This window comes from Cygnus olor, chromosome Z (genome assembly GCF_009769625.2).
Source record: "Cygnus olor isolate bCygOlo1 chromosome Z, bCygOlo1.pri.v2, whole genome shotgun sequence".
In the NCBI taxonomy this organism is placed as follows: domain Eukaryota; kingdom Metazoa; phylum Chordata; class Aves; order Anseriformes; family Anatidae; genus Cygnus; species Cygnus olor.
In genome coordinates, this window is record NC_049198.1 from 53,597,153 (window position 1) to 53,624,659 (window position 27,507).

Below are 27,507 nucleotides of genomic sequence, written 5' to 3' on the forward strand. Positions count from 1 at the left end.
TACTGCACATGAAAATAGCAACAGGGATTATTTACTGGCTGTGCTGTAAATCAGTTGTCCGTGGGCAAAATCTAGAAATCATGTAGTGCTTCTTTTGGGTGGTATTACAGAAACACAACAGAGCAGTTTTTAAAATTAATCTTTGATATTTAAGTACTTTTTTCCACTTAAAGGTTTTTTATTACTTCCTCCAAAGTCTTGAGGCATTTATTTGCTCTGCGCTTCTGTGAGAAGTGTTTACATATATTCTTCCAGTGCTGTCCTGAAAAAGCGTTCCTTTCTTGATAATGTCTTTTCCCTGCTTAACTGCTTAAATATTCAGATACATGCATTTGGCAGTACAGCATTTTCAGGCATTGCCTTAGGCACCTCAGTGTTGATTGGTCACAAAACAAGGCAGCAGCAAGGAAGAATTTTTAATTGGTCTAAATAAAAAGTGTCAAGTTTTGCTTCTTGTGTAAATACAGATGCATTACTCATGTTAATGCTACTGAATTTTTGCTTCCCACCGTGAGTAGGTACGTTTGATTGACCAGGACTATAACTATTATGTGTCGTGGTATTGTGCAAAGAAATTGAATGTGTTTCTGGGAAACTTGTGATGAATTGCATTTAAGGTACTATTTTTTGACAGCTGTGGTAAACCTAGAGCTCAGTTGTCAGGCACTTTTAAGAACCAGTACAGTAGCAGGCAGTAATTGTTGCAGAGCTTCAGTGTGCAAACGGGGGCTCAACCATAACCATACCCATACCATAGGTTCAAAAGAGAGGGTTAGGGCAAAAGTGGGGGATAGAGGAAAGAAATTATGTTCCAAACCATCATATCTGGACAGGCGATCAGAGTTCTCGGGTTGTATCCTTTCAACTGGGCCTCACTGCCTTGTGTTAACTGTTGTTGTATTTGGATACTCTACTGTATACAGGGGCAAGTATTGCTTCTTGTGACTGGGAGAAGGAAGAAAAGTTTCTGATTAGTATTTAGTTATTATTAGTAGTAATTAGTATTCTGATCAGTATTTAGTAATTTAATAACTATTTGTTTTTTTGTGATTAGCGTCAGTTTTTATACTTGCTGAAACCTTTGCAATTAGAAGTATTTTAACTATTAAAAAGATTTCTGCAATGGGTGTTTGCGTGTGTGTGTGTCAAATATATTACTAACAATGGAATCTAAGACCTACAAAAGTCTTTAAAAGTCTACACGCAGTCTAAGGACTCACTTAGCACTCAGGTTATTTCTGAAGGGGCACCAAGTCCTCAGCCTCTATGCAGGCAAGCTGAGATGCTGTGTCAGAGGGGCAGAGCTGAAGTTAGTTAGAAAGTGGAGGGTTTAGAAGTGAAGGGAATCTCTCCTTAGAAACTAAAGTAAAGCAAGAGTTTGTTCAGAGTTCTTGACCAACCCAGGCTCTTAAATACGGAAACACAAGTTAACTCCTCTGGTTACTGCTGCAGAAAATAGGCATACGGTGCTTCTACTGAATCTGTCCACTTCAGTGCTCAGAGGAGTAGGATGAGCCATGAAAAGGATCACATTTTCAATCATTCATCTTCTGCTGGGTTAGCAGTAAGAGGAAGCCCAAGACCTGCTTCCTCAAGAAGAAGAGGAACAAAGAGGGGAACACAGAGCTTACAACTCTCTCGGAGACGTCTTGGACACAGGTACTGGGGAAGGATGGAGGATTTGGGGGATGTGGTGAGAGGTCAATATATCTTTCTGGTAAGAGGTGGAAGTGGTGATCCAGGAAAGGGAATAGACACAATGATGTTCATTATGTGCTGTTCCACCAGGTTTTGATAGCTGGGAACACAGTATGCCATAGGCAAAGAAACTGAGAGAGGCTGTGAAAGTTTAGCAGTCTACTTGATCAGGTCTGATAAGACTCGCCTTGAAGTGGTGAGTAATCAGTGAAATAGACCAGAAGGTGCTAATGGTAAGGTAAAGAAAATGTAGGCTCGGTTTCAGGTTTCTCTACATTTTGTAGAGAATAGGACTACATGCAAAGTCTGGATTGACCATCAGTTGAGTTGGCTGTCTGTGACGGAGAGGACTGGACTACATAGCTCCACTGGCTGTGGGCAGTGCTAAATTCCTCCTGTCAAGTCTTCAGATTCAGCAGGGATGGCTGGGAATTCACCTTGAGAAGTAAGAGAGGTGGTTTCCTTTTCAGTGCCTCAACAGGTGATGAAGTTACTGTGTGCTCAGTGTTTGGGTGGATTGAAAGGCTCCATTCCAATCCTCCCATCCTGGCTGTAGGCATTAGAGTGACGGGGTCTGTTTATTTGTACTGTTTGCACTAGCTAGCTGTCTAAAATCCGTTTTCTGCTTCATTGATGTGCTCCATGCTCAGAAAGCATGCTTTTCTTTCGCAGCCCCTGATGCAGCATCAACGGAGAATTAAAACTTAAAGTATGGATTAATTCTAAGTCCATTTGGTTTTGACTAATTGACTTGTGTCTTTTGTATAATTCTTTGTTCAGATCATGACGTAAAAATGGTTCACCTAAGCAAGCAACCAGTCCTAAGGCTAGAGATATGCGGAGTGCTACCAGAAGTGCTGCCAGCTTATCTAACATGTTTGTTGCTACAGTCTACTACATGGCCGAGGGGACTTTTCTTGTCCGTAATTCCTGAGACTATTAACTATTTCTAAAGCATTATGCTCCAGGTTTCTTACAAAACTGAGGTTAATTCTGATTTGATCAGCAGGTTTTGAAATTGACAACACAGAAGGCAACTCTGATGCTGCATCCAAACAGAGAGCCTAAAGAAGGCTGTAGGTGGGAGGAGCTTTAAGTACATGTAAACTGGGTGGTTATTGGCCCATGCAGCCAGGAAATCATCACTTATACTTGTATTCGTTGATGGCTTTGTGGGGGGCGGGGGGGAAACAGATCTCATTTAATGGTTGAGATAATGTCACCCATGCATTCAAATCCTATGCAAAAGATCTTAACATACAGCATACAAATAAGACATAATAGACAGGTATCACCCAAATGCATATCCAAATAAAAAGGGAAGGGGGAATTAGAAGCAGCAACATTGCCTCAGTATTCATCACTTCTAAGGATTTTATTCTTACAGTCTTAATTTCTCTTTCATTAGTCAATTGATATAAAATACTGTAAAAGTAGTAAGTTTTTAACTTTCGTTTCTTGATCTTTTTTTGTCTTATCTCATTTGCTGAAGTGGTGAAGTGGGGTGGAGTGTTTGAAACACTTCCTTCCCAGCTTGATTCATGAAACTCCTTTCTAACTTACCCGATTATGCAGTTCGTAAGTAGCATTAACTAGGGGAGTTGACCTTATTTTGTCTTTATATTTTGAAAACAAAAATCAAGCTGCTTTCTTTGAAAATGTTAGGTATGAAATTTTAAGTGTGCATTTTCAAAGGCTACCAATTCCGATGTTTAATTGGAGATTTACCAGCTAAGTCCCTGCTTCTCGGTGAGCCGAGGCTATTTTATGGCTTTAAACTGTTGAAAAGATATTGGATAAGTTGTACCTGTTGTCTTAAGCTCAAACATTGGTTTATGGTAATGAAAATTCTAATCAGTGTTGTTTGGAACTAGTGATTTTTCTTTAATTGGCTGAAGAAAGCAGTCTCCACTGAGAAAATGATTGCACTTTCTGAAATATTTCTCACCTTTTGCATTTATATAGAATTTCCAGTGCAGTATGTAGGATTTCAGTTTTCTGCAAAGTGCTTTTGTATATCAGTGTTAGCACCTGTGAAATTGAACCTATGTTTTGGAGTGGTATTTTGGGCTGCCAATCTCCATTCCTTCCCCTCACCTGTGGCAGGAACAATAACTGCAACAATAGTTTTGGCTGATAATAAAATCAGGATTTGGAAGAAGATGTACAAGGAGTCCAGTATGGGGTGTACGAGTGAGTGTTCCTCTCTTCCATGAAAGATTTAATGCTTTGCAGTTCAGGTTTTTAGAGATTGATTGATTTCCTATTAAGCCGTATTGTTAGTAAACTAACATTAAGAGGAGCAAAACTGGCCATATAGGTTTTATTTTTACAATTCAATGATATATGTAGTAAGTAACTCAATGTAAGTTAAGGTTTATGGCTTTGATTAGGTAAATGTGAAAGATGGGTCTATGCCAAAATGAGTCAACAAAAACTTTAAACAGTATATTATGTTGCTGTTCTAGAGTAGCGTTCCTGAAATTTTAATCAGGACATTTCAGAGATATGTGAAACATTAACAGAACATTTTCCTGTCCTTGTCCTCCTTTTATTTGAGGTTGTCAATGCAGGTTTGGGGATAGGCAATTCAGGAGACAGTGCGTAACCTTTTAATAGTTTTGCCAAATTCTCAGTGTTCCAAATGTCTGGAGTCACATTTTAGACAACTCTTCAATGTGAAAAAATACATTTTTGTTCCTAAAGTCAAGTTGAGCCTTTTTTCTCCTGCCATGCATTATGAATAATTTTTTTCTAATCACATGCTTGATGGTTTGTACACTTAAAATGAACATTTGTTTTAAAATTGAAATCAAATTTAAACATTGGTTTAGTTTCAACAAATCCATATAATCCTTGAAAGCTTGCTGGGTATCATTTCTGCTGTTTTCCCCTACCTTGTTTTCCTCTGTCCTGTTTTCAAGCTATGTAACGCAACTTCCTCTTTTTTAGTCTTTCACACATAAGATGTGTGAAAAATTTCACTATGTAAATCTAAAGTAGGTATATTTTTGTTTTTGCTTCTCATAAGTACAGATGAATACTGTACTGTAACATGTTTACCCTTTTCTTAAAGAACAGATTCTGCAGCAAATATGCATTATTTACAAATGAATATTACTTACAAGTTTTGTAGTGCTAGGTATACATAGATGTTTGCACAGAGAATATTAAAGGCACTAGCTCAGAAAATTGTATGGCTTTATCTTGTCTATAATAGCGTGGGTTTTTCTGATAGTGTAATGATTGCAAAACTTGTTTTTCAGATACGATAAAATGAAACATATTCATATTTTACTTAGTGAATTAGGTTTTACAGCAAACATTCTTCTGATATCTAATTTTCAAGCTTTTTTTCTTTCGTTGACAACGGTTATATGAACAGTTATATTTCAGTTATATTTCAGTTTATGCTGGAAATACTGCTTTTGATATAAGAGTGGAGTGACTTCACATATGTTGTTATTTCCGCAGTTTCTTCATTGGCTCTTCCTTGTGCCATGATGTTAGTTACTGAGAGGGATTAAATCATTTCAGAAACAGTAACATTTGTACAGTCTTTGTGTACATTATTACATATTTATATACATTATATTTGTCCTCTATACATATACCTTTATGCTGTTTGCCTAAGCTGAAGAGTGTGAAACTAATTTTCTGAATGCCAAAGGAATGGTGGAGCCTTCGCTGTGTGGAACAGTATTTGTTCTGGCTGGCATCTTTTCCTCAGCCTCACTTTACCACCATGGTAGCAGGTTCATTGCTTGCTATCTATGCTGATACCTTGCAAGTGTTTCACCACTGATTCTAGCAAACATGACCATTAAATAAACAACAAATATAAAACAGATCTTTAAAAGGAAAATAATACCTTGAAGTTACTTTGTGCCCTGTTGTACGGTCTTAAGAAATGCCACGTCTTTCCTGGAGAGAAAACTGATGTGGTTTGTTTGTGGGATTTGCTGTTTGGTGAGCAGCTGATGCTGCTAAAGAAAAGTTCAGCAGTGTAAAAGATGGATGTAAAAATCAGGTATGTAAAAAGTACTGTGGACCTGGGTAAATGTATCCCCATTGATAAACATCATTAGCTCTTCCTGAAATCATTCATTACACAGAGTTATTTGACATAATATCAGTGAGTTGCTTGTTTGAGGACTGTACTTTAGTGCAGCTATCTCTTAGTACATAATTTGAGTTGCAATGTTCAAGCCGTTAGAATGGCTGTGCTCTTCTCTGCTTCCATTGAATCTTGGGGAGTGACTGAGTTTGTGTGGGTTATGTTGTTTTAATCAATAATAGACTAACTAGTTCCCTGTTGTACATTTCTTGAGTTTTCTTGGTACTGGCGCAGCTGAAATAGCAGGTACTCCTGTTTTCGCTGTCAAAACATATCAAGGCAAGGGAAAGACATTGGCTATTAAATGCATAATATGCCAAACTTATAAATTTATCCATCCACTTTTGCTGAGTCACTGGACATTTCCCTGGAACATGCGTGGCTTTGGTAGTGTCTGCTTATCTGAGGATGGTGTGCTCTTCCTTCCATACAAAGTGCCTCACTTTCAGCCTCAGGTAGCAAAACAAGTCATTTGTTCAGTTTTTCTGTGTTCCATGATGGGCCCTTTTCAGACACACTGGCAGATTAGTAAATTTCTGTTCCTACACAACACTAACTCTGTACCTCTCTCCTATTACTTAAAATGTATTGAAGTGGTTTTACCTGCAGTGGGAATCAAATTTTACTCCAGCTTAGTAGGCATGCTTTATAGAGAGAACCTTTTGGTCTGGCCGTGAGTTTTACTACGTCTGCTGGTCTGTGACAACATGCTGCCCAGTTGCTTTTTGGCTTCCTGGTTGTTCTGGGGTAATGGACAGTTTCCTGTGCGTATCTCTGTGATAAGGGCTCAGTTGCTGCAAAATGATAGGTGCTACTGTAATTATTTCTTTTAGTAAAAATACTGCATTACACCTGCCCATTAATTGAAGATGATATTGTGATGAACTTACAGTCTCAAAAAGTGATGGTGGTCTGACTAACTGTACCAGCGGGATTGATTGGATTTATTTTTAATATTTTAACCTCTTAACTGGGATATGGAAGGCTGAAAAAAGAACAAATGTCACAGCATTTTCTACGTACATTTTAAAAGGGAATAAATCTGGGGAATAGACCAATTAAATTAATGTAAAAAATTAGAGTGAGTTTTCAGTTTCAAATCAGACACCAGACCTGATAATATATATCACCATCACTCATAATAAGATTTGTTACATGTTGTTGTCTGAAGCTTTTATACATTGTCTGAGAAGCAAGATAAGGGACCTTCTTCAGTGTAGTTTGTTCTGATTAATTACACGTATTTCCAGAGGTTGCTTGATTCAAGCAGCACTTATAAAACAGAATACTTGCAAGGGACCTACACAGATCATCAAGTCCAACTGCCTGACCACTTCAGGGCTAACCAAAAGGTAAAGCATATTGTTAATGGCATTGTCCAAATGCCTCTTGCCTCTTATGGTCATTTCCAACCCTTCAGTCTGGAAAATGAGAGGTCGTGATGCTTTGTGTCTTTAAGTCATGCCACTTTTTAACACCTAGATATGACTACACTGATCACGTTTATATAGTAAATTATGCATTATGTAGTAGATACAGCAAGCTTATTTTATTATTGGCCTGTCGTGTTGTAACTATTTGTGACTTTCATTTGTAAGCATTCTCCTCTCTTTAAAGAAAAGAACAGACTGGGCTTGTTATGGTCCTCTGAATATTGCAGTGTGGAGATCTGTCACAACAGTTTTTCAGGCACCTTTGTTCCAGGACTGAAAAAACCTTTTCATAAACAGCTGTTTTGAGAAAATGTCTGTTTTCTTTCATCTTGAAGTATAATAGGATTGCTTTCCTGGATTAGTCTATCACATTTAAGTTTTAACCTTGCATCTGCTCTCTGGATTGCTTCTAAACCACGAGTATTCCCATTTTTTTCTCCTATATGTGATACAGATCACATTGAGGAAGATATTAAAAAACATTACAAATAATGAATTTCTGGAAAAATCATGTAAACTCCTTTTTACTTCGGTGTGTTTTAGTTTTTAGTTGCGGCAAGGAGAGCCTTAAGAAACCAGGTTGAGTGTCATTTCATTAGTGCTAACTAGGGAGCAACATTAGGCCCAGCCCCATGACTTTTCTTTAACCTCCTTGTCCACTCTAAGACCGAAATTATGTTTAGTAAGGGTTTAGATTTTAAGTCACCATGCTGGGATGACAGAACTTTTGTAGTGCATTTCAGCAACTTGGGTCCATGTTTCCTTAGCTGTGAATTAGTGTGAGCACAGTGCATCTGGTGTACCTACAACTGGTAGGGCAGTGGTTCACTGGAACCATGCTGCTCCTGTATAGGTTAAACTTCCCCAGTCTTGCAATTATTCTTTTTTTCTGCATTGTAATTAGAAACTGAATTAATCAACATGAGTCACTGAATTTACGTTTGCCCCTTGACTATACTTGTGTTTGTGTGTAAGACAGCAGTGAAATGTGATGGTTGCAATATTGTTCTTTGGGCTGCTGCATACTCCTTACGGCTTGTTGCAGTTTAAGAGTACCTTTTTTGTCCTTCTTGTGGGCCTTTTAGCTCACTGTAGTAGCTCATGGGTTTAAATGGAAAGGTCATAACAGTTCAATCCCCGTGATGGATGACTCTCACTCTTGTCTTATAAATCCCTGTGAACCATCAGGAAGCAAACACTTTACAGTTTATCTGAGCATTAATGATTTAAACGTATTTGCTATGGTTCCTCTTTGAAAAAGTAGCCGGACTTCTATGCTTCTGTGAACACGTGAGTCAGCATTAGTAACAGTTAACCTTCTGATATTTTGTCTGTGTGCCTCTAAGTGGAGAATAGAAGTCTGGTGAAGCCATTGATCTTCATTGCAGTTCTGATCTCATAGCCTGAGATCAAACTGGTAATTTAGTGTGACATTTTGCAGCACGGCAGAACAACTGAGGCCTTGGTTGCTTCTAGTGTTTGCCAAAAAAATCCACAGAAATTGGTTTTAACTGTTGTTTCCCTAGAAACTATTCTTAGGTGTTAAAACTATGAATTGTCTTGAAACTAGATTTTGTTTTAGTTTTTCTTATTATATGAAAAATCTGATCAGAAAATTATTTTGACCTGATGAGTTACTAGTGCTTGCATGCAGATTTGAAAATTAAGGTAATTGGCTTCAGAAGAAACTTAACTAGAGAATAATTTCTTCAAAAAGCAAACTGTTCTATGAGCAGCGGAGCTGATGAAACCTACTTTCTGCCAGATTTATGTTCTTTATCTGTCTCCTCCTTCCTTCTGCAGTGCCTCCCCTGTCTTCTACCTCTTTTGCTGGCCATGCAGCTGCAGCACTTGCCATGGCTGGGGTTGGAGCTGTGTACTGACTGGTTGCTGCCTTTGCAAGTGGTTAAGATGTGAGTCTTAATACCTGCCTTTCCTGTATAGCAGATGTAAATTTGGATGTCTTCTGTGAGCAGTTCTGGGGTGGGGTTGGGTTGGGACTTGAAGGAATTTGGTTATCCTTCAGTCTCCTTTCAAATGGGATTGAAGCTAGCCAATGGATTTGAAGAGCAACAAGGAACTGCTAGAAAAGCCCTTCTTGCGTAGAATTGTAAAAGATCTTCCGTTGCACAATACTTTCTTTCCACTTTTTTTTTCTTTCACTAGTTTGTCTGTATGTTTTCATTGGTAACTTAGCTTTCTGTCCTCTGTGCTCTGCGGGGCTTCCAATTGTGATACAGAATCACTGAATGGTTTGGGTTGGAAGGGAGCTTAAAGACCACCCAGTTCCAACCCCCTGCCATGGGCAGGGACACCTCCCACCAGAGCAGGTTGCTCAAAGCCCCGTCCAGCCTGGCCTTGAGCACCTCCAGGGATGGGGCATCCACAGCTTCTCCAGGCAATCTGTGCCAGTGCCTTGCCACCCTCAGAGTGAAGAATTGCTTCCTAATATCTCATCTAAACCCATCCTCTTCAAAACTGTTACCCATTCTCCTGTCACTACACTTGCTGAGTTTTTCTCCCTATCCTTCCTGTAGACCTCCTTTAGGTACTGGAAGGCCTCAATGAGGTCTCCATGGAGCCTTCTCTTCTCCAGGCTGAAGAGCCCCAACTCCCTCAGCCTGTCCTCACAGGAGAGGTGCTCCAGCCCTCTGAGCATCCTTCTGGCCCTCCTTTTGATTCATTCCAACAGGTCCATGTCCTTCTTGTGCTGGGGGCCCCAGAGCTGAACACAGCACTCTAGGTGGGGTCTCACAAGAGCAGAGCAGAGCCAGGGGGAATCACCTCCCTCGCCCTGCTGGTCAAGCTTGTGAGTAAACATGCTCCAGCTCCAAAACAATAGTGTTGGACCACTGAACTGAAATCACACCCTAAAGGCTTGCTTGAACACGAGCACTATAATGAGAAGTTTCTGTCCTCAAGCCCTTTTAGAGGCTGCTTTTACCTAGAGGTTGGAGAAGGTGATCTTTTGAAATCACTTCCAACCTCAATTGTCCTGTGTCCTTATGATCCTATTCATGGTCACAAAAGTACATTTATGCTGGGACAAGGGGTGAGCAGGTAGATCATAATGCCAGCAAATGACTTGCTTTCATCCATTTCCGTGTTGCTTGATCAATTCACCAATGCACCTTCCTTCCTCGTACTGATTTGTATGGGTACGATTTTTGCCCCATTCACACACACACTTTTTTAAGCCTTTAGAGTCCATTTCTGAAGCTATCTGAATACCCTGTCAGTTTAATCTGAAAGAACTGGCAGAAAAGTATCAAGATTCATAAAAATTATTAGAGGGCTGAAACAACTCTCCTATGAAGACAGGCTGAGGGAGCTGGGGTTTTTCAGCCTGGAGAAGAGAAAGCTCTGGTGAGACCTTATAGCGGCCTTCCAGTGCCAGAAGGGGGGGTCTTATGAGAAAGATGGAGAGTGACTTTTTACCAGGGTCTGTAGTGACAGGACAAGGGGTAATAGCTTTAAACTGAAAGAGGGTAGATTGGAATTGGATATAAGGAAGGAATTTTTCATGACAAGGGTGAGGCACTGGCACAGGTTGCCCAGAGAAGCTGTGGATGCCCCATCCCTGGAGGTGTTCAAGGCCAGGCTGGATGGGGCTTTGGGCAACCTGGTCTGGTGGGAGGTGTCCCTGCCCATGGCAGGGGGGTTAGCACCAGGTGATCTTTAAGGTCTCTTCCAACCCAAACCATTCTGTGGTTCTGTGATTAACCTCAAATGTTGAAGGGGACCTTAGCTATATATATATCTTTATTATAGGTGCACTGATATCCCTCTATATATAGATTGGCAGTAAGTACGTTCTTGCCAGAAATTAGTAAAAGCCTTCTAAAACCTTTTCAATAGGTTCTAGATTGAAAGAAAACTTTCTTTCTCATTCTGAAAATGATGTACAGTATTGAGATGTGATATGATAATTGTTTGGCTAACAATAGACCCTCATGTCTGAAAGAGCTTAGCTTTATATCCAAAGCCATGCAGTTTGACAAAAGTTTTGCCTACTCCTTTTGAAGCTGTGAAGAGGCACTATTCTAATTAACTAATTTGCAAGAGCCTAAAAAGTTGGTAATGGGATTTCTTGCACTCTTTGGTTGAGAAATCTCTTCCGTATAGATAGCTTTTCCATTTGAGTTGTTTTGTTCTCCAGACAGCTCTGTGGTGTCCAGAGAAAAAAGCTATCAACAACAAAACCTATCAACAACCTTTCTGTGTTGTTTACAGTGCTCTGGATGAAATACAGTAGGAGGAAAAAAAACAAAAACAAAACTCCTAGTTTCTAAGGTTGCAACTTCTGTCTCCATGTCCAATAACCTGTATACAGTTCTTCTTAACAGTGTTTTTCTACTTTTCACTGAGTGGGCTAACTGAAAGGTAACTTTACATAAACAGTTACAGATGTGCAGAAGTTTGATCAAAATATAACTGCACATGAAGGATGAAGGTACCTGATGCTGGTAGAATGAAGTCATCAATTTTAACTATAATATTTATATTGCCTTGGGAGATGCATCTTTATTTTGGGTGCTTATTAAAAACAGTAGTTTAAAAAATGTAAAATGGATATTTTATTTGTATAGCTGCCAGCACCTTGGCAAATATTCTCCTCTAACAACGACTTAGTAACTAGCATATTTAGAAGCACCTTAAGAACTGTGTTGGCTGCCCGTTCTTTACCCTGCAACATAAAAAACATTTCAGTGTACCTAATTTAGTTGAATACAAGTAGAGTTATTTGGGGTAGGAGATACGTAGCCAGGGCAATGACATTAGTGAACTGGGAATGAAATGTGGTGATCCCAAACTATGGTGCAAGATGTGACTGAGTATGCGCAACGGAAGCATCTTGAAGCCCAGAAGGGAGCAAGATACTGAACCAAAAGGCAGAAAAACTTGGCAAGGTTTAATGAAAACAAGCCCGAGGAAGAAAATTGAAGAGCTCCTGATGATAGTATGTGTGGTAACAGTGTTTCCTGTTCTTTACCTTAATAAACTGTCTATAAGGTATTATAGTCATGCCTTTTGTTTGTGACGTAACATACGCTCTTTTCTTTTTTCAGATCAAATTCAGTTACCCAGAAATATGATTGAAAACAGTATGTTTGAGGAAGAGCCCGATGTGGTTGACTTGGCAAAAGAGCCTTGTTTACATCCCCTGGAGCCTGATGAAGTTGAATATGAACCAAGAAGCTCACGGCTCTTGGTGCGTGGCCTTGGGGAGCATGAAATGGATGATGATGAAGAGGATTATGAGTCATCAGCAAAATTGCTGGGAATGTCCTTCATTAACAGAAGCTCAGGTCTCCGGAATAACATGGCTGGCTATAGACAAAGTCCAGATGGATCATGCTCGGTGCCCTCTACAAGGACCATGGCGGTTTGCACTGTTGTTCTTGTGATTGCGATTTCAGTAATAATGGTGATTTATCTTCTTCCCAAATGTACCTTTACCAAAGAAGGCTGCCATAAAAAAAATCGTACAATGGAACTAATATACCCTTTGGCAACCAATGGAAAACTGTTTCCGTGGGCGAAAATGAGACTTCCTTCTGATGTTGTACCACTGCACTATGATCTTGAGTTGCAGCCAAACCTTACTACTCTGAAATTTTCAGGATCTGTAAAGATAGTGGTTAATGTTCTCCAGGTAACTAGGAAGATTGTGCTTCACAGCTCAGGACTTAATATCACCAAGGCATCCCTTACTTCAACAGGAGGAAGTCAAGCAAAGCCAGTTGAATTGCTGGAATATCCATTGCATGACCAGATTGCAGTCATGGCTCCTGAGGCTCTCCTTGTAGGACAGAATTATACTGTCAACATAGAATATTCGTCTAATTTATCGGACACCTACTATGGCTTCTACAAAATTTCTTACAAGGATGAGAAATCTAAACAAAGGTATGCATGCAAATATTGCTACTCTCTTCTGTCATTTCTAGATTGTGCTTTAGTAGAAATAACAAGGGTAGCTTTTCTATTGAATGTTTTGTACGACTGGTTCCTGACGAACAAAGTGAATCTTTAACCTCCTGATGTTTTAAGTCTAGAGATTAAAAAAAAACACTTTATTCTTATGTTGCTGACACTTTAAGCAAAGCTGCTAGGGAGATGCAAGTTATCAGTGTTTAAAATCAGCAATGCCTGGGAACTGTCTTTCATGGATGAGTTCATTAAGCGAGGGCAGCTTCTTCCTCAGTTTAATGTAATGCTGTATGCTGCTTACAGGTAGCTATAGCATGGTTTTTTTTATTGTTGTTGTTTAATTGTTAGTTTCTCTCTTTGGAAATGTCCTTAGCTAGTTGATAGTACCACCAGTGTGGAGAATGAGGGCTTTTTACCAAGAAGATTAACAAAAATAGCTACCCACCACCAGCTACTTCAAATGGTCCTTAGCGTGATTGTGTACTTAAGATTTTTCATGCCTTCGTTAGCATATAATAGTCCATGCAGATTTTCTAGAAACGGTGCAAAAGAAAGATGAAAAGAGCACTATGGGTAAGTTCACTTTGACAGGAGAGTAGATGTGAGGGGCCTACAAAATGGCTGTTAAATGGAATAAACACTTACCAGCTTGTTCTAAGAAATGCTGAGACCTAAACCAAAAAAAAAAAGTGAAATGGTACATAAAGGGAAAAGCATGGAAAAGGGGAAAAAAATGTTATCAGTGTTACACATTCTTGCAACAGCAGAGAATTTGTATGGAAATGCCCCAAATACTTATGAGTAGATTTTGTTTCCTGAAAGGAGAAGGCAAACTTTATAATTAATACCACTGAAATTGTCCTCTGGAGAAGGGATCACACTGATATTTTACTTATTTTCACTGACTTAAAACAAGACTCTTAGTTATTGCTCTGTTTTTTTAGTGAGACTCCTTGAAGAATAAAACGTGGCAAACTGGTTATAATTTTTCTTTTTCCAGTGAAATACAATAACTACGCTGCTCATGTTTGAATTATTCAAGTCCATGAAGGGTAGCCATCTTTTAAAATAAAAACTGCTCGTTGTAAAGATTTCATGGACTGTTAGGAAGCTGCACAACGTGTGAAAGATATACTATTTTTATTTACAGAATAATAATAAATACATTTTGTTTCAGATTCAGCAGGCCTCTCTAGGCGCTGACGAGATATTTAAACTAAAACTGATTTATTTTTCAGAAGTTTACTTAGTTTGCTGTTAAAACTTCCCATAGCTAAGTCCTAGTGGATCTGTAACATACTGCTGAAACGTACAAGAAAATAGGTTGTCTGCAGCAGCTGTCTTCAAATATATGCAAGAACTGGTGGAATAGAACTGGGTTCTTGAAGTGATCAGCAGCTGTGGAGTGATGCAGAAACTTTCTCCCCTTTACTCCCATGTGTTTCAGCTGGTCCTTATGTGAGGTGGTCTGGGAGGCTTTCTGTAAGAGGTCAAGATTTTAAGGACAGAATTTTGGTTTAAAGCATTTCTGATCTGTTTCAATTTGCCCAGGTCTGATGAAGATGCTTTACTGAGGTACAAAGGTTCAGATCCCTAAGGTAGCACACTGTCAATAAGCCTCTTATGCTCAGGAGGAGCCCTTTCATATACTAATACATGATATTGTATGTGTAATGATTAGTGAGAACCTGCTGCTTCCTGGGAAACTGCTGCTGTGCCTCAATCTTCTGACAATATAACAAAAATGCCAAAAGTCTTTCTGTGTTGGAATTCTTTAAGTAATAAAAAATCACAAAGGCTGTACATTGCATCAGAACGTAATTACGAGATGAAATGAAGTAGATATAAATAGCTTATCACAAGCCCTGAAAGACATAGTCTCATTTCACTCCATATTTCATGGTGATAAGAGTAGAGTCTTGCAGTAAGATTGCAGAAGGCAAAAATAACATCAAGCGTTGTTAATAGCTACTTCTTGAGATTTCATACTTTTTTGTAGTCTGATGTAGTTGAAGCTTTGTCATCTTGCATTTGCAGTAGTAGAAAGAGCTTGTATGTGGAGAGGAAAAAGATAATCTGAGTAAGTTTGGAGGATTTTGTCCACCTTTAGTCTAGCGCTACCTGCTTCTGTTCAAAGACAGGATGCTTTAACTTACATATTTTTCAATAAATAGTTTCCAGTAAACTCTACTGATTATCATCATTTCCATTGCCCTGCATGCCTCTGTTTCCCAGGGTGTTGCGTTTGTATGCTTACGGTCAGTGTTTTTAGGAATACAGGCTATTTTGATAACATATGATTTAAAAAAACATAAACAGATTGCATCCTATTTATATTTTTATGCAGATTGGATCTTTGTGAACTTCAAGATTGTGGTTGATGGGAAAGAGGACTAAAGTTGAAAGCAGACTAGGAGAATAAATCTTATGAATTGACAGTGACATGCCTCCTCAGAAAAGCTATAGGTCCAAAATGTTGGAGTCAGAGAAAAATAAAAGACAACCCGCAAAAGCTCGTGAGGAGCTTGGCAGTAGGTTTAAAATAGAAACTGTTTATCTCTGGTAAATGGAAGACAAATTGGTGAACTTCATGTTTAGGTCCCAGGGTTGTCCTGGGGGAGCAGAACACAAGTCAGAGATACTCTCTAGAAAAAGCTGTAATTTCTGGAGTTAGTTAATATCAAAACACTTGAGGAGGAACACAGATGTTTGAGAGGTTCTCTTGTGATATGACTAGTTGTTGTGTTAGAGGCAATAGTGCATGAATTTACATACGCTAGCTAGCAAAGTGAGCAGGAAGACAGCTGAACTGCAAGAGCATCCTCAGCTGAAGGCACAACAGTTAGATGGAAAAGCTTCCCTGTTATTATGTCTGCTGCTGAGGTTTCAAACATTTTATATGGTGGGCATGTCCACTGATTAAATTCTTCTGCCTCCTTTAAGCTTTGTTCCCTCTTTCTGGAAAGATCACTGGTCTGGTGACTGTTCTTTAATTGTGTTAATCCAGGTATAGGATAAGAAAACAAAAAACAGCCAAGGAGATTAGTTCTCCAATAGATAAGTTTCATTGGTTTCAAAAAGACTTCTTTATAATCCTAATGAAACATTTATTCTAAATGGACCAACCATATCATCTGCCATTTGGAAAGTTTCTTCCATAGCAAGCAGTTACAAGGTTTGCGGGGAAAGATGACTGTGTACAATCATACATAAACTGTCATGTATCCTTTTCATAACTCTTAATTTGCCCTTCTCTACTCTCTTCATTAGGTGGTTTGCAGCAACTCAGTTTGAACCTCTGGCAGCAAGGTCTGCTTTTCCATGCTTTGATGAACCAGCATTGAAAGCTACTTTTTTAATCAAGATCAAGAGAGATGAGAAACTTACTGCTCTGTCAAATATGCCAAAGGTACTTACTTTTATACAGGAATTTTAGTAGAGCTATCTCCTAGGTAATCTGTGTAGGTTCTTTGCATTGTGTTTGCTGCATTAATGTTCGGGGGGTAAATTAGAATCATAGGATCATCTAGTTTGGGCCTTGAGAAGGTAAACTGTACACTCTGACTTTCTTATAAAACAAATGTCTGTTCCTCAAGGACTTGAGCTAAGTAACCCTGGGGGAGGGGAACGACTGATTAACGCACTATATAATGTAGGGATGTTATTGTAGTGACAGTTGAATGGCTATAGAAGGGATTCCTGCTCAGGGTAAATGAGTTGTAATCTTGTAGGATTTTGTTGTTGGCTATAACAATCACAAAAGCACTTGAGGTTTTCTTTGGAGGTTTCTGTGTTTGCTGATATTGCACATTTGCAGAAGACTGGAATGTCTTTATCAACAGTTTCTGTATCATTAGTAACTAGGAGCAGTCTCTGCTATGCCTGATATAGAAGGGTGGACTTTTGAGCATGAATGAGGCTCAAAAGTAGGGTGTAAACCCCTGGTCTCAACCCCAGAATTCAAATAAGGATCTGAAATTCCTTCAGGTAGATCCTTTCAGTTAAAATCTTCTACGAGCATATCTGAATTTTATGGTGATGCTTGATGCCATTAAGTGTTTGGAGAAACCTTAATAGAAACCTAATTCATTTAGACAGACCATCAAGACTAACTTACTTCCTAGTCTGTATCTGAACTAGGTCCTCTCTCATCAAAAGCATAACCACCTTTTATCACCCAATAGAAACTCATGAATATTGATATTAATCTAATTAATAGTGAAAACAATTATGCCCTCAGTGTTGGTGAAACATATATGTATACTGTGCCAGTAGGCTGTCAAAGGCTCAGATGCTGGTGTAGCTGTCACATTTTTTTGAAAAGCAAACTGATAATTGTACCTATGTGAAACAGTGTCTTCCTCATATAAAATGAATGTTCATGGATTTGTGGTGATTCTCAACAATTACTTTAATAGGATTCCAGCACCTTGGTTTATATCCAGGTCTAAGAGGACATTATTGGCTGCTCTCTTCACTGAAAGAATCACTATACAAGCTGCTTGACAACTCTCCTTTTTTTGTCTGTTTTTGTAAACAAGAAAGGGCGGTTACTTGCTTTCCTCTGCCAGAAGTTGGACAAGTGGTTAACGTAATTTTCATAAAACAGCTTCTATCTTTTTTTATATACAGACAAACTATTGTTTGTCATTGCTGCTTGTGTTTAGATATTGCTGAGCAAATTGCAAATAGCTGCTTAAAATTTATTCTGCTCTTAAGCATACCTTCCACAGATCATGAGTACTTGCCAAGAATATATGTGTTTGCAACTCTTCTACTGCACCACAATATCCTAAGTTGGAAGGGACCCACAGGGATCGTCGTGTCCAACTCCTGACTGCACACAGGACTACCTAAAAATAAGCCCATGTGTCTGAGAGCACTGTCCAAATGCTGCTTGAGCTCCAGCAGAGTCGGTGCTGTGACCACTGCCCTGGGGAGCCTGTCCCAGTGCCTGGCCACCCTCTGGGTGCAGAACCTTTCCCTAAGACCCAGCCTGACCCTCCCCTGTCCCAGCTCCATGCCGTTCCCTCGGGTCCTGTCGCTGTCCCCAGAGAGCAGAGCTCAGCGCCTGCCCCTCCGCTCCCCTTGTGAGGGAGCTGCAGGCCGCCATGAGGCCTCCCCTCAGCCTGCTCTGCTCTGGGCTGAACAAACTCAGTCACCTCAGCCACTCCTCATGCATCCCATCCTCTAGACCTTTCATCATCTTTGTAGCTCTCCTTTGGACGCCCTCTAATAGATTTATGTTCTCTTTATATTGTGGCACCCAAAACTGCACACAGTATTTAACGTAAGGCTGCACATGCGCAGAGCAGGAAGTATCACTTCTTTTGACCAGCCAGCAATGCCGTGCCTGATGCCCCCCAGGATATGGCTGGCCCTTTTGGCTGCCAAGGCACCCTGCTGACTAACATTCAACTTGCTGTTGACCAAAACCCCCAGGTTCCTTTCTGTGGGGCTGCTCTTCAGCCTCTTATCCCTATTCTCTGCCTATATCCAGGGTTTCCCTTGTCCCAGGTGCAGCATCCAGCACTTGCTCTTGTTAAATTTCATATTGTTGGTGACTGCCCAGCTTTCTAATTTGTGAAGATCTCTCAGTTAGGCCTCTCAACCCTGGAGGGAGTCAACTGCTCCTCCCAGTTTATTTTCACCTTTAAACTTACTTAAACTTCACCTTTAAACTTACTTACCTTCAAGTTCTGCATCCAAGTCATTAAGGAAACCATTGAAGAGGACCATCCCCAAAATGGAGTCCTGAGGACCCCACTAGTAACTGGCCTCCATCCAGATGTAAACCCTATTTACTTTAATTCTTTGAGCCTAACCAGTCAGCCAATTGTTTATCTATCATATCATGTATTTATCTAGTTGTATGCTGGACATTCTGTCCAGAAGGATACTGTGTGAGACAGCATAGAAAGCCTTGCTAAAATCCCCCCCCAAGTCAGATCTACTGTCTTCCTCTGGTCAACTAGATGGGTAACTTCATGGTAAAAGGAAATAAAGTTTGTTAAGCAGGACTCTCATGAACCAATGCTGGCTATGACCAATGACTGCATTGTCTTTAAAGTGTTTTTCAGTAACTCGTGGAATGATCATCTCTATAACGCGACAGTTTTCATCTCTATTAGAATTACCTGGTATACCTATAGCATCAAGTGGCTTAGTTGCCCTCTTGACTGGTAATGACTGGCAGATGAAATGGGGGAAAAATAATGATTAACTCTGCTTCACTGTCATATGTGGTTAGGTATCTAAGGAAAATGGTTGGGGATAATTCAAGATCAAGGATGGTATTTTGGGGGGTTGCTGGGTGCTACTATTTTAGTTTATCTGTTTTTAAGTTCTGTGTTCTCCTTTAACATTTACTTATTTGCTTGACTTTTTGCTTCATTTTGGAAATTTCCCCTATTCAGGAATCTTTAATTCCTCTTTGGAAGTTTGAAAGTAATTACTGGTCTGCTGTCCTTTAGTATGTCTGCTAATGCCAGTTGTGGTTGATAATAGATTTCTCCAGAAGGGAAAGCAAGGGCCCTCACTGTAACACAAGGCATGTTTACTTCCCTTGCTTTTCTCTCACAGTGTGTCTGTGCAGCACCTCCATCCTGCTTTCTTCAGTAAATGCTTTGTTTTGTCATTTAATCTAGCCGCTCCATTGACTTCCCTTTCTCTTTTGACTTCACTTAGATTTCATGTCTTTTGTGCAAGGTGTTTGTGCAATGTTGTTTGTGCAGGAAGAAGTCACCTGGGAAACTACTGCATTTGTTTGTGGTATCGGGCAAGGCTTCGAAAGTTCAAACTATCTTCTTGTAGATTATGCAAATAGGTCACTTGATGCACTCAACAGTAAGCATCAGCATGTATAAGCAGGCTTTTCTACCTTCCTGAGAGAATCAGCAGATGAGCTGCTTGTAGCTGAGGCTCTGTGTTGCCAAGACTTGTGACTTTTGAGTTCAACTGATCCAACTAATATGCCTGAAAATGCAACTCTGTATTTCCTGTTCAGTGAGTTACTGCTTCTTGTCAGAGGATCTTCCTCTAATTAGTCAGGCTCCCACACCTTAAGACATACGATTTAAATGTGGAAAGAATGACAGTTATTTGCCTTCACCTTGCATCTTTCCATAACGCCTGCCTTGTATTGCCAGTCCTGCAAGGTATGTGCCTGTGGCATTTTGCACTGAGGAGGGAGCCGTTTCCCACCTCATTTGTTCCTGCTCAGCTCTAAGCGCTGTTAAGCAGTTGGTAGCTCTTTCTGTGTGTGTATGTGCCACAAGTTATCATCCACATGGAGAAAACATTCTGATAAGGTGCTTTTACAGTTAGATCATTAATGCATCTTTTTTCTTCCACCTCACTTCAGGACACATTTACATATAAGTTCCTAGCCGCAGTGTCGTATTCATTGCATTGCTCATTTTTCAAGGAGGTGGGAAGCCATTTGAAAAATGGAGATTTGGGAAATTTGTCCTTTTACTCCTAATTGCAGTGAAAAATGGGTTGGTATTGCACATTTGCATCATCTTAAACATGGATATTACAGATTTTCCCTATTGTTTGCTTTAACTACATACTCAGCGGTTCCTGTACTGCATCGAAAATGTGCGTGCCTTTCCTTGTTCCCAGCGTTGTGATCTACATAGTCATTCCTCAAGTGATTTTTATGGCACTCCTGCATCTTAAATTCCCTTCTGAATATGTCTCTTGCATCTTTTTGGCATTTTGATTACTGCTCGTGTTTGTCATACCACTTGAGTTACCTTCAAATCTGCTGCTGCTGCTTCTGCCTTGAACATCTCTTCAACTACCTATGAGTGCCATAGGCAGAAGATCCTGTCCTTTCAAGCTAAGAATTCTCCTTCTCTCCCATCTTGTCAGGCTTTTTCCATCATCTGGTTCTCTGCTTTTTAGTCCACTTCTGTCTTGCTGCATTTGTTCCTGGTATCTGATACTTTTTGCTGCACTTCTGGTTTGCCCACTGTTTTTTTCTCTGTACCAATTACTGAGCTTGATAGAGTCAAAATGTTTTAAGAGCACAGCAGACAAAACATTTCAAAAACTATAATTTGCATTTTTTTCTTGTTGTTTCCATCTCCGTTTTAAAATACGGTTATTATGTTGTGTTTATGATAAAGATTTGAGAAGGCGTCCTTACGTAAAACAAAGAGAATATCAGAGAAAGACATTAACAGCAGTGAAGTTGTATGTTTAGTGTTGAGAACCAAAGGCGAGTTCTCATGTCAAACGGTTAAGTCAGATTTAATTTGATTTTTATCAAGAAGTTATAAGAACACACAGAGCAAGTGAATTGATAGTTTTGCTAATGGACAGTATCTCTAGAACAGTTACTCATTTGTGTTTATACTGCAAACAACATTTCTTACTTTTGTTTTGTTTCCTCTCTCCTCAACTCGATACCCTGATAACTTGATCCTGTATGTTTCCTCATTTGTTGTTATATGATATCTAAACATGCAGTTAGTGGGTTTAGAAGTGGTCCCTTTGGGTTTCATAACTTGTCAGGAAAACTTGCTCTCCCATGCTTATGAATTACAGTAAAATCTTTATTTTTGTGACTGTACAAAACAAAGAAATTAGACAAGAGTTTCTGTGGAAAAGTATGTTACCTCAAGAACATTCCTGGCATCAATGAGTTCTCCTGTAGCAGTACCAACTTTTATATGCAAACCTTCTTTTTATTGGCATGTTTTTTGTCCCTCATCTTCCAAGTGCTCTAGCACATGCCGAACTCTTACATTTCAGGCTTAGCCTGGATTAGATATTCTGTTAGGTAGCATGGGATCCCAATGCAACACTTCAGGCTAGTGAGCTGATTTGTGTATGCATAAAGAAAGAAATACCAAATGTGGATAAGGGTATCTTGTTGCATAAAGCATATTCCATTGGTGAGATCATAACTAGGATAGGCCCTCTTCTGAAAATAAACACTTAAACTTCTGTTAGGAAAAATAAATAACTGAAATTTCTCCTGTAATAACTGCACGTCTTGGGAACAGGCTGTACTGGATGGAGACAATTAAAATCAGATTCTTTACTCTATCCAGGAGAATGTTAAAGGGTGAGCTTCGTCGATTTCTATAAATACTTACATGAGCAGGAGATCTCAGAAGCAGGATTTCTCAACTAGTGTGTGCACAGCTAATATGGCAATATTTAATGGCTGACACACATTCAAGTTAGAAGTAAACTGTATGAGTTTTGGGCTTGTGTTTTGTGATTATTTTTTTATTTTTTATTTTTTAATGAGGATAACTGACTTGAAACAGTTTATTTGCAGCCACAGCAAACACTTTGTCCCCTTAAGTACAGTATCACTTTTTATGATAATGAAGCTGTAGTAAAGACAAATTTATAAATGTTTTCAAGAAATTCAAGAAGGAAATTCTGTTCGTACACAGTGGCCAGACAAGATGATTGTATTGCTCTGCTCAGGATTAAACATACATTCCTCTTTCAGGCTGGCAGTTAATTTTTTGTGACAGTTAAATGTTAGGTCGTTGTTTGGTTTGAAATAGTCTTGTCCAAAGCTAGAGTTATTGATGTTTTTCTTAAATGCTCATGGTTTCTGGAAACAAACATATCTATGAAGTTTCAGAAGACACGTACTACTGTCACTGTCTCCAAACCTTTACTGTTCTGCATTAGTGATTTTATACATTTAGCTGTTGTCTTTATGTAATTTCTTTGTGAAGGACTATACAAAGAATTACTTCTAGGTGTAAAGCTTGGCTTTCCAGGACTAATATTAAAGAAAAACTTCTGCGTTCTTAAGAAGTATTCTTAAGATACACCATGGTATCATACTTCAGAAGGTTGAGTGGGCAGTTATATTTGACAGTGTGTGTTTAAACTGGACATGTTTGTGCTTTGAAGTGAATGAGACCTTAGGTTTTCTTAACTTTTTAAAATGAAATTTCTCCCAATTGGTAGGGGTTAGGCAGAGGGAGGAGTCATGCTGTGTGTTTTTTTTTTTTGTTTATTTAGTATGCTTAGTTCCTGTTCTTGAAGAGGTGTCTGGGAAGAGACAAATATTTAATCTGTGCAGTGCCTGTATTTTCAGGTTTTGCTGAACTGTGCCTACTGTGCCTACTTTGCTGAACTGTGCCTACAGCCTGTGCTGAACTGTGCCTACAGTGGATTAATGCTAATCCTGCTGTTGATTTTGGATTATACTGCGGATTTAAGTATGAATTAAAAGAGATAGAGGACATCTCCAACAATGCGGTTGTCTGCTAATACTGCATATTAAAAGCTTGATAAGTAATTTTGGGTTATATAGGCTTACATGTTCCATGTCTCCTCAAGCTTTGTTACACCATGGGTAGATTTTGGATCTTACCTGTCCTACTGAAACATAACCAAAATATAAATTTATTCTTCAGGTTTGCTTATAAACTGTTCCTAGCCACTTGTGAAATAATTCTTTAATTTAACACTGATTCCTTGCATGCTTTAGTGTTCTTTTGTCTACATTAGTAATACTTTCCTTTTACCTGCAGAAAGCCACTACTCGTGTGACAAATGGAATTGTCCAAGATGAATTTTTTGTGAGTTTGAAGATGAGCACCTACCTGGTAGCCTTTGTTGTTGCAGACTTGAAAAACGTCAGTAGAGAAACTAATGGGAGTCTGGTACGTTTATTCCTCGTGTAAGGTTCCCCCCCCACTTCCCAGTGCAGCCAAAGAAAACAAAACCATTTAAAAAAAGAAATCCACAAACCAACGAGCAAACGCAAACTTTCTACAAGACCTAGTGACTCCCTCCATGAACCCCCACCCCATTTATTTATTTTCTTGTTTTTTTTGATACTTATCATAGGTACAGTATTATACTTATCTTGGACAATGACCATATGCTTTAGGTTGGATTGATGTCAAGGCTTATACCAGACTGAGAAGACTTCTACAGCGTGGGACTCAACATCAGGGCTTATTCATAGTAGAAATTCACAAAATCTAAAACTCCTAAGAGCTTTCATAACTGGAAGCTTTTTAAACATTTGGTTTTAATACTTGATCTGTGAAGGATTAATGTCACGGAACCAAGAATTGTTCAAAAGATGTACAGAAACAGTATGGTTCCCAAGGGAAGCAAACATACTATGTACATCACAAGACACTTTGTCATATGTGTTCAAGTAGAGCAGCAAATATGTTACATAAAAAAAAAAAACTAAAAAAAAAACTGTGCCTTTCAATAAGTCAGTTTTTATTTATTTATTTATTTTTATGGATATGGACTGCAGAGTAAGTGAGCAGTTTCTGCGATGTGTGCCATTTAAGTAAGTAAATATGAAAACATGATAGTACTAGGAGTTGTTCCTTAATCTTATTTTAAGAAATGCAGGAGTTTCAGGTAGGCAGTGATTTTAATGACTGTAGCTGGAACTGTGTGTAGAAATGTTGGAAGTGTCAGTAGGTACTTAGAAAGAGCCAAGAGTTGTGTGGTGTTGTAGAGGGAATAGTAGCACTACAGAAGGAGAAGAAGCCCTTTCCAAAACTACTAAAAATTGCTATCTTCCAGGCTAGTGAAGCAATGTCATGATCTATATCTCTTTAATCTAGTATATAGAAGTAAGGATGCTGGTCAATACAATTTAATTTTGTTTTGGACAAGTATTTCTAATTATAGCTGAATAGGATTGACTGCATATAATGTAACTTGAAAAGGTGAATTTTTTGTTTTTCTTTTTCCCTTGTGGCTACTATTCAGCTCTATAGCCTTTTTCCTGGGAGGAAATTGATTGCTCTACGAAATGTTTCATATTTGCAGAGAGAAACAACTGTCTATATGGCGTGCTTTACCTTTCTCCATAACAGAATTATTTGCATGGGTTATTGGTATCATAGAACTATGTAGGAGAAGAGAAAAAGAATGAATGATGTATTCTGTCTGAGGGAGGGTGGTTCTTCACTGTCCTTCTCCTTTATTCTTACCAAGCAAGGTTTAGCAAAACTAAGGAAGTCTAGTAGAGCTTTAGAAGGCACCAGACAGAAACAGACTAGCAATGTGTAGTATTTACTAGCTTAATGACAAAGTCTGAAAATGATCATACTAACTCAGGGTAGAGTCTAGCTAGTGAGTTCTTTGCTTGCCAAGAGGGTCTGATAGTCCAAGGGAGACTGTAAGAAGACTTCCAGACTGTAAGACTGTCTTTTGTGTTTGTGTATGCATCTAAATGTGGATGAACCTGTAACCTAATCAAAGTTATTTTCATGATAGAGCAACATCTAAAGTTTTTGTAGCTCTAAGTTTCAAAGTCTATTCTGTTCTTTGTTTTGACTAGGTATCTGTCTATGCCATACCACAGCATATAAACCAAGTAGAGTATGCTCTAAACACAGCAGTGAAACTTCTGGAATTTTATCAAAAGTACTTTTCAATAAATTACCCTCTTGAAAAATTAGGTAAGTTCTTTTGAACTCTTTTTTAAGCACAAAAAGAAACCCTAATAAATTCTGAGAAATGCAGGGGAATTTTAATTCTTCTCAGGTGTCTTTTAAATAAATAAATACATAAGATAGAATAAAACATCTCTGAAATATGGTTGCCCAAACATTATTTTCAAAATCCACTACATGTTTGATTAAGTATACATGCCAAGTGATCCACAAGCCAGAAAATTGTTAACTTTTGAGAATGGGTTATTTATACTTGTATGTAACATCAAAGAAACAATTCAGTGTACATTTAATGTGATGCCCTTTGATAGGGAGATAGAGAATTCTCAGACAGAACAGTGTTCACCAGTGTGAAATCTGTAACCTGACTTCTCTGCATGTATTACTGTGATTGGAAAGGTTATTAAATGCAGTCATCTAACATGCCACCTTCAGTAGTGGCAGCTGCATTTCCTGGTTAGTCATGTGCATGCAAGATCTAAAGTCAGTGTGTAGTGCTTTAAGTCGTTTGTGTAAGAATACTGCTAAAGAAACATGGCTATAAATCCATGAGGCTTTTGTGCTTGAAATGTGAGTGCATGCCCACACCACAGGATTTAAATAATGTTTTTTTTATGGATTATGTCATAGAATAGATAGACTTGAAATATGCTTTAACTAGCTTTAAACAGCTTTAACTAGCTGTTTTCAATAGCTTCCTTCAAATCTTTTCCAGATCTGGTAGCAATTCCTGATTTTCAGTCTGGTGCAATGGAAAACTGGGGCTTGGTCACCTTCCGAGAAACAACACTGTTGTATGACAGTAAAACTTCTTCAGCAAGGGATAAAAAGCTAATAACTGCAGTGATAGCTCATGAGCTTGCCCATCAGGTATTACTAGATTGGGGAGGTCATTATTTGTTCTTGTTTTTTTTTTTTGTTTGTTTGTTTTTGAATGCAATCCTGTTTATTAAATTCACCTCTGCCTCCACTGCTACTGGGTTGTGCATTTTATCTTTTCAGAATACCTGCGAGAGTATTCTTCTCCGGTGCAACAGGCAAAGTGCAATTCTGTCACCGTCTAATTACAGAGTTGTTCATGCAACAGCATTACTGTGGTTTCGAGTAAATTTGTTTTTGTCACAAAATAAAGCTGAGGATGGATGGAGTGTCACTGTACTCCTTGATTTTATTTCAGAAAAATAATTGGTTTTGGTCTTTCGTAGTGGTTTGGCAATCTAGTAACTATGGAATGGTGGAATGATCTCTGGCTGAATGAGGGATTTGCCACTTTCATGGAGTACTTTGCCATGGAGGAGATTTTTCCAGAATTACATTCAGTAAGTGTTTTCTATAACTAGACTTGTTGTACCTTCAATAAGATCTGCTTTTTAATGTTGACCATAAAGGATTGATATTTATAAACTCATATTAGAAGTCCACTTCGAGTAGCACTCATATCTCTTTATTTTGTATTATACCTCTCCTTCATAGGGCCTTTCATTATATTGGAAGTAGATTTTCATTTGTTTGTTTGGGTGGGTCTTTTTTTTTTAAACTTTGGTGGTAGTGTAAATACAGTCTTTGTGTTATATATAGATAGGTTAAAACTGAAAGTTTACAAGGAAAGCCCAGGTATGTCATTGACCAAGGTTTTTTTCCTCCACTTTTTCCAGTAGCCTTAGGCATCACCAGAGCTTTAGGTTACTAAATATGCCCGGAGTCACTTCTGTCTTTCCATCATTATGGTAATTGTGTCTGAATCAGTTTGGGATTCACGAGTCAGGGACTGGATTTAAAAGTATGTTATAGTCCGACCCAGTGGATGCTGATAGCGTGGAATTACACCACATTGTACAAAGCACTGCTCCAACAGGCACTTTACAGATGTGTTTGAAGGAGAGAGAAGGAAGCTTTTTGGTAT

At 38.8% G+C, this 27,507-nt stretch overlaps 1 protein-coding gene across 4 annotated transcripts in view; it reads left to right on the plus strand.

The window, feature by feature from the left end:
• Window positions 1-27,507, plus strand: part of LOC121061586 (leucyl and cystinyl aminopeptidase) — a 65,332-nt gene that overhangs the window by 14,012 nt on the left and 23,813 nt on the right. For 3 of the 4 annotated variants that reach the window (XM_040540637.1, XM_040540640.1, XM_040540638.1), the window contains exons 2-7: window positions 12,318-13,158; window positions 16,453-16,591; window positions 23,703-23,834; window positions 25,490-25,610; window positions 26,320-26,474; window positions 26,810-26,923. In XM_040540637.1, the coding sequence (XP_040396571.1) occupies window positions 12,318-13,158; window positions 16,453-16,591; window positions 23,703-23,834; window positions 25,490-25,610; window positions 26,320-26,474; window positions 26,810-26,923 (1,502 nt within the window). Of the gene's footprint in view, window positions 1-9,051; window positions 9,162-12,317; window positions 13,159-16,452; window positions 16,592-23,702; window positions 23,835-25,489; window positions 25,611-26,319; window positions 26,475-26,809; window positions 26,924-27,507 lie in introns of all 4 variants that reach the window. The other variant, XM_040540639.1, reaches the window with a different exon arrangement.